General features: G+C 36.0%; 1 protein-coding gene across 1 annotated transcript in view; it reads right to left on the bottom strand.

Moving 5' to 3' along the window:
- Positions 1 to 8,232, bottom strand: part of LOC110092318 (ubiquitin carboxyl-terminal hydrolase 9) — a 36,038-nt gene extending 27,806 nt beyond the window's left edge. Inside the window, exon 1 of the mRNA XM_020816819.2 lies at positions 7,836 to 8,232. Coding sequence (XP_020672478.1) covers positions 7,836 to 7,984 — 149 coding nt within the window. The 5' untranslated portion in view covers positions 7,985 to 8,232. The remainder of the gene's footprint in view (positions 1 to 7,835) is intronic.

Raw genomic sequence — 8,232 nt, 5'->3', positions numbered from 1 at the left:
TTTTTGCTTCATTTCAGTCTTTATGAAGGAGACTTGCAAGGAGTTTGATTAACGAGCGCAAGCAAGAAGCGGAGGTGGAAGCTTCGGTTGTCGAAGATTAAGGCGTAGAATCGAGACTTGGCTTGCGTGGGTCAACATTGACGCTATTGAGGGAGATTGGGAGCGAGTATGTGCTGGGTTTGTGTGAAGACGGACGACCGAATGGTGGCTTTTGGTTCGGAGCACCAAGAAACCGGAAGCAGGTATTTGTGAGCGAGAGAACTAGGACCGAGTGTCCGTATTTCTTTGTTGCGAATGCGGGAGCGCTAAACGGGCTGAGAGGGTTTTGTACGTGAAGTTAGTTCGGTTACTGAGATCGTGGAGACAACGTTGCCAAAGTCGTGGACGGTGTCTAGAGCATCGTTTAGGAGAACATAGTTTTTGTGCAGATTGCCGATCAACTGATTAGCCAGTCAACAGCTAGCTAATCAGTAATTACAACATTAGTAGGCTAAAGAAAACATTTTGCCCATGGTTATCTTAACTTCCATACTAGATTTAAAATGTTTAGAACTCTTTTTATTAGAGGCCTGTAATTACAAATAAGGCTAGTTCTGGTTTCTACTAATATAACAATATTGTTTCCTGGAGATTTATTGCATGTCTTTTTCTGGTACTTCTACATTTCAAACTGCTCTCCATTCTATTCAACCCAGTTCTTCATTTCCTGAACACTACTATATCTTAAATTTCAATAGATCTTATGTTAAACAGTTGCCATCCAAAAAGTTCAGCTTCGACATAAAAAATACCTCATAGATTATCCCGCTCATAATGGACTAGATTTAAATTAAAACTTCTTTCCGTTGTATTAAACCTGTCATTATTTTCATAAACACTACTAATACTCGGATTACAATAATGCTTTAGATGATAAGTTGCAAAATCTGATATCCATTTTGAATTTTGATCTATACTCTAGTAAGATTGTTGAATAAAAATAATCAACAACAAGGGTGCCGACCAGTGGGAAAGAAAATGAAAATCACCCTATATGATTACATGGATGCTCATGGAAATAAGAAAAAAAGGGACAAACATAGCCAACAGCATTGCCAAAAGAACAATGAACCAGAATCGACATACCATTTTGTAAGCTTTTTCCAAAACTCTTTGGTAACTAAATGATAATCCTTCCTTCCTCCAAATTCATGCGAAGAGTTGGTTTATCACCTCCTTCATTTGATCTATCTGAAATGAGCTCTTTGTTATTAATCTGTCCAGGCCTACAAGGGTTTTTGTAGAGCGCCAATTATTTGAATGATTGCAAAAATGAGGAAGTTCAGTCTCTTCAAAGCCCACATATCTTTGCCAGTTCCCCCACCATCTGCAAAAAGATGGTAAAGCTTACTAGAAAAAGTATAGAAACAGTCTAAATCAACATGCTTCCTCTTCTTCTTTAATAAATGAATTCACAGAGAAACACAACTTGTATACCAATTTTGATGAGTTCTCTCAAATATAGATTGAAACATGGACTGCACCAAATTGTTCCATAATTTTCTCATGACTATGTCCATGTGATACCATCATTAGCCTTATTCCAACTACTTCCATTCAACTTAGAAGGTGTGTATAATGTGAAATACGTAGAAAGAAGATGAATATTCAGAGGAATCATATGAAAAAGTTATCCAAAGGATTAAACTCCTTATATTGGACAAATGAATATTCATGGGTACTAGATAATTAATTATATCAGATAAATGAATGGAATAATCTTTCATTGCATAAACAAACTTACCAAGCAACCCATGGATGCTAAAGACCGTTTACCGGAGGATTGAAGTCCTTATAAAAAAAATTTAAAATGCCATTATGTGTACCACTTCTCTTAAATGATAAACATACTTAACAAGGGAAAAAGAAGTTTAAGAACAAAACCATCAAAACCGGATACCAAGTCATACAACCACAATATGAAAAGGAAGAAACCTAGTTTCATCATCATTAGCCTTACCCCAACTATTGGGTTTAGGTTTGGCATTACGACTCATCAATTTTCATTGTTCATGTTGAGTGTTGTGTGAAGATGCTATAAATATTATTCATAAATTAGTCTAAAGGGCTTCTCATATTCCTTGTCCAAGCAAATTATATAATTAACTATAAGCTAATGCTTAACCTAGAAAAGTTTGTTGATGTTGCAACATTTGGATAAAAAAACAATATACAAAAAAGATATAGCATTGAAACTAACCTTAAGTGATTATTTAGATGGCCAAAATCTCAATCATGAATATGTATTCAAACAAAAAATAAAAATGCTTCACAGATAATTTACAAAGCTAGGTGTGACTTGGTTATGATATTTGGTATAAGTCAATTAAAAGCTAAATTTAAGAAAATGTTGAGAAAAAAATTCCGATAAATTTTTTTTGAAATTAAAAAAAAAACAGAATCACATATTTCATCATATGTGATACCCTAAGCATTATTACAATTAAACTCAACAGAGAACATAGCTTAGTGAAACCTACAGTATGACATGTTTGAGTATCTTCGATCTATTTTTACACCAAATTTTAAAAAAAAAAAAAAAAAAAATTGCAAATGGAGGCTTAACTTCTAGAAATGAAGTTGAGTGCTCAAAATGAAAAAATCCTAAGAGCACCATGCACCATCTCTTTTATCCATATGACATTTACTAAGAATATTATGCATTAATACAAGAATACCACATAAACATAAGCATAAATTTTATGAAACAACAAATTAGACCAGCACATTTTTGAGGTTATGAGTATTTGATGACAAACAAAAAAGACATTATTCAAGGTCGATTTGAGCAAATCAAAACTAAGATGCAATGAAAAATGATCATATTAGATGAATGGATGATATAGAACCAAATGAACATAAGATAATGGACGATAACCCATGAGATCTAGGCATCTACAACTGAAAGTAAAAGATGCATTAAATAATGCGAGGTAAAATTAATGTGACAATTTAAGGAAATAAAAATGGTGAATTATGAGTAACATGGCAAGAAATCATCCAAATGACTTGCACATAATAGAATTGCAAACTCCTGTATTCACTTAATAGGAAAGAATGAGGAGGTGATGCTACCAAAAAAGGATAGAATTATGGAGGATGTGTTGTTGGATAGTAGGGCAATAAAAATCACCATTAAATATCGAATTCCAAAACGGATGAACATGCTTGATGTGCTGAGTTGATGCCTTTTTGGTTCTTTCAAATGCTTTCAGAATACTTTTATGAGAACAATTGAATCATATTTGGACACCTCCAATGGAAAGTTTGTTATTTTAAAGAGATTTTGTTCGTCTTGACAGATATTCCCTCGAACTTGTACTTCTGATATGTGACACTAGGTTTTTAAGTTCACTTTGGATAACTCGTGGAGCTAAGTTAGGAACTTCTCTTCACGTTTTGTAGTGCTTATCCTTTCCTTCAAACCGCATGAACAAAACTGAAGTTGTAATTAAAAGATTTATAAAGAATTTCAGTTCTCTGATTGCTCCTATTACTGATTGCTGAAAAAGGAATTATTTTAGGTGGACACTTGAAATTATTTAAAACAAAAAATGAGTTTCAAGCTCCTTATTCTTAAAATTGCCAAATTTGTGAAAATCATTTTTTGAAGTTGATTGCGATGTCTCTCATATTTGGTATTGGTGCAATGTGCACTTAGTCAAAAGAAAAACATTTGTTGGCTTACCATTAGTGGAAAATGCTGACTGAGTCTAAGTCCTAAGTATTCTACTTATTGATTTCGATTCTATTTGCTATTGTCTGCAAGCTTTTTAAAATTTCTGGAGATGCCTATCTGATTCAGACGAAGAATTTATTTTGAATATGATCACAAGGCTTTACGATTTTGGATCACAAAAAATCACTGAACAAAAGACACGCCCAAATGGGTTTCTTTTTTACAAAGAGTACAGTTTCATAATCAAACATAAAACTGGGTTTTGAATTAAAGTTTGTTGATGCTTTAAGCAAACGGAAGATTCTCATTTTGTTGATAACTATTTTTCCCGACTGCTTACTTCTTTTTGATTTTGAAAGGACCTCTTATGCAAATGATTTCTGATTTTGAAAAATTTGGAATGCTTGTTATGGCTTCTTAGAACTGATCCTTCTGCTCGAATTTGTATACATCAAGGTTTTTTTGTTTCAAGGGGAAACTAGACTTTGCATTATCAAAAATTTTTTTGGGAGAACAACTTGTGAAAGAATTGCATAATGGAGGTTTGGGAGGACATTTTTGGGCAAGGAAAAATTAATTCTTTAGTTAAGAAAAGTATTTCTGCGCCCCACATTGAGAAAAGACATTGCTAAGATTAGTAAAACAATTGCCAAGTATTTTGAAAAACTTAAGAAGGTTACTGCTAAATATAAGACTGAGGGCTGATTAAACATCGAAAAGAAGCAAAATTTCAATAAAGGTAGACTTAGTGATTGGCTTACTTTTTGTTTGCCAAAGGTTTCTTTGTTGGCACTTTTTAAAAAGTTAAGCAGGAAAGATAGAAATTTGGTCCATTTCGTGTGATTAAAAAATTAGGTGCTAATGCCTATTTGCTTAGATTTACCGATACTGTTGGCACTTCACCTTGTTTTTAATGTTTTTGACCTGTCTTTGTATGAAGGAGAATTCTTGATGACTTTTGTAGATATTGGAACTTTACCACTCTCTGCTCCTTTGTTAAAGTCTGAAGATCAAATCGAAGACGTTATTGATTGTGAAGGTTATTCAAACAAGGCATGAGAGAGCACAAAAAGTTTTTGTCAAAATGGAGCAATCGGCCATTGACTGACTGTACCCTGGTATTTGATGCTGCTGATCCCAAAAAAGAAAAAAATTTGGGAGCTTTATTGAACGATGTTGCCTGATACGTTCTCATCAGAGCTGAGAATTTCCACAGGGCGAGAAATTGCATGCTATCAAGAAATCTGTACTTTTTATTTTATTTGAAACCAATAGTATATTTTGTTTTCTTTTTCTTTTTTTAGTATCCAATATGGGCGAAAGCATCCAATCATATGGTAAGTAGTGCATATTGCTTGGCTAAGACCTTTGGTTTGCTGGCCTCAATTGGTCCCTGGCTGCTGGTGGTTCTCGGGTTGGCTTGTTTTGGAGGCATTTGGTTTTGAGCTTGTTCCCTTAAGTTGCATTTGAGCTAGAAGTTTTAGTAGCGCTCATTAATATCCAAAAAGGTACATCATTATGAAGTTTACTTTTTGGAAGTGGCCTTTGTCCCTTTCCCTTCCCCTTTTCTTCTTGTCTCTTGGGATTTCCGTGGCTTGCTATTTATATGGGGAGGGATATTTGAATTCTATCTGGAGAATTTCATTGGGAGTTATTGATTTTCCTTGGGAATTCAGACCAGTCTTTGTTTTCCCGATGCTTTGCTTGCTTTGGGATTCTTGGCGGGTTGCTTGCTTTTTGCTTCCTTGTGCCGCTGATTTACAATGTTTTCCTGTATCTATTTCCTTCAGAATAATAAGGAGCTGATTTCCGAAAATGGATGCTATTTTTCCCGTTTACTGTTTGCATGCTTTGGAACATTTCCGCCGTTTGCTGGTGCCTTGCGTTCCGTGAGCTGCGGGATTGATTTTCGCACGAAAAGGGCTCTTTTGGAAATCTATGGAAAAAATAATGCTTGGATGATTGTGTGCATTCCAATAAAGGAGGCTTTTGGCATTCCTTTTCTTATGCCTTATAAAAATGAGATAGATGTTGTGAGGGAAAAGGCAGTTGATAATTTGTGAGCATTTGCTATAACCTGCGCGGTTTATTCGGAAATTCCTGCGGCTTCTTTCCAACCTTCTTTTTCTCATTCCCCTCCGGAAAAGATCCTGGGGCTCTTTCACCCTTCTTCTTGGCTTCTAACCTCTTTCGTCTCTCCGCAAGTGCCACTCCATCTGTATCCTTCTTCTCAAAGTAAAGCAACTTTAGGGTGTCGTATCAGAGTCGATTTGAAGCATCTATTGAAGAATTGGGCCAATCTTGCAGTGGTGGACCATCGGTTTGCTAGTTCTATGCGCTTTACTTATTTAACCTACAAATTCGATGCATGTGAGGAACCCGCTCTGACGGTTGTCTGAGGATAACGTCTTTTTAAGTTTCTTTATTTCTTTAAAATCTCCTAGCATCTTTTGTTGTGTTTGTCAAGTTTTGGATCGTTTGAGTTTATTTAACAAAGTTTGTTTTAAGTTCTACTCATTTTGTCAGTGTTCTTCTTGTGTGTCTTTTGTGTTCAAGAAATATAGGGTCCCCTATATTCCTTGTCTACATCAGGAGGATACATAAAACTGGCCCAAAGTAGTTAGGTGTAAGGCTAATATCAACGATGATTACAACAAGTCAAACAATGTCTGAAAGCAAATGTCCAAACTTAACAAGCCATTTTTCCAATCTAGACCAAGTTCCAACATTTTTTTCTTAGTATGACATAAACAAGCATGTCATCAGTAAAAAACAAATATCACAAATTAAATTTGCATGGTGATGAGTTATTCAATACAAAATACATTTTTTACTACACTTTACAGATAAGCTCAGTTCACACCCAAATCATAGTACAGTAAAAAGCATTTATGAAAGCATAATTGTTACATAAATGATGTGTTCAGATTTGGAGGCTTATTCTTGATTGATTTTGCAAGAACTAAGTGATTTCCTAAATTCAGCATAACTATGAAGTGTCATAACACGAATAAACTTTAATTTCAAATGAAAACTAGCAGCCATAAAATTTGATTTCAGAAGGATACTCCCCTGTTTACATTAATTTTATCAAGAACACAAAATTGTCACCACTTCTACTATAAGTTGATTGTCAATGAGCATATCTTCCTTTAATATTTCCCTGCCACCTACCACTTCTCACATACCTTGCAATTAAATATACATTTTTCACAAATCATTAGGGAAACAATTGTAATCTTACAAATTTCGGGTAATAACCCAACATTTCCGATCATGTCATGTAATCAGCGAAGTATCTTCTGTTAATAACTAATTTTTATCTTGTCGTCAAGTCTAAAAACTGTCCAAGGATATTAAAATTTGATACCGAGGTGACCAGCTCTACCTGACAGCATTCATCATTATGTTAAGAATGTGCCTTAGACAACATTTCACCAGAAAGCTAAAATGGTCATCCCCTTCAGGCCACAGGCCTTTTATCAAAACTTGGAAGCCTGAAAACCACAGGTGGAAAGTTCAATGGGCTTCCCACTATATTCTCGCTCAGAGGAAAACATGGGGGAGTAAAGGCCTCTCCCTTTGTGTCATGACTTCTTAAAACTAATGTCAGATAATATCTTTCATATTAAAAAAACTTGCTAAGTTTACTGTAGATTTGAATGATCATAGAAAATCACAGGGTTCCCTGATCATTTAGTTCTCTTCTCCAGGCAATCAGGGGTTGTCATCCTTTTCTAACATCTTTTCATTCACTTACCTGCCCTGTTTATGACTAGCCTAACTTCATGGTACAGTATCAAAAGAGAAAGAAATCTCTACCACCAGTAGCAATCAGATGCCGCACAATTATTTATTATAACATACTAGCCATCAAACTGCAGGCTTATGATCTAGAAGATTCAAGCAACTCCAATTCAAAACGCCAGCATACAAAGGCTCACCAAAGTGAAACGCTAACAAATTCCCCCTCTATTACAAAGCATCCCCTAAGCAACAAATTCCAGCTATAACGCACAAGAACGCAGTTCTTGAGGGGCTCCTCATGGACAACAGAAATACATCATCCATCAGCTATGCTTCGTCTAACTTGAATACAAGGTATAGAAAATATCACCTAGCAGAGATAACGTAGACCGAATCCCCTTCCTTCATATTAGCTTCCGCCTCCCTCGTCAGCTCCATAATCGTCTCCCTCTCCTCCTCGGGAGTGCACGGTAAACAGCTTTCTAGAGACAACAAGCCCCCGGAAGTCGGAATCGTCATCCTCAATCCCCCAAAAACACGGGAAAGAACGACTCGCCTGTGGCCGGCAATCAGATGGAATCTGGAATAGGGATCTGATTCGAAGCCCTAGATAGCCGGTTATAGAAAGGGAAACGCAGGTGGGGTCGCCGCGACGGAATCAGAATCACTCAGCCAGCTCGAAAGAATGGAATGCCGGAAGAAGCGCAGAGGCCGCAACGACCCTTCTTGATTGAAATGGGCATCCTCTTCACGGCTCCTGATCTTCC

Source organism: Dendrobium catenatum, unplaced genomic scaffold (genome assembly GCF_001605985.2).
Source record: "Dendrobium catenatum unplaced genomic scaffold, ASM160598v2 fragScaff_scaffold_943, whole genome shotgun sequence".
NCBI lineage: Eukaryota > Viridiplantae > Streptophyta > Magnoliopsida > Asparagales > Orchidaceae > Dendrobium > Dendrobium catenatum.
The sequence above is the reverse complement of the archived record's forward strand: the minus strand, read 5'-3'. Positions and strand labels throughout refer to the sequence as shown.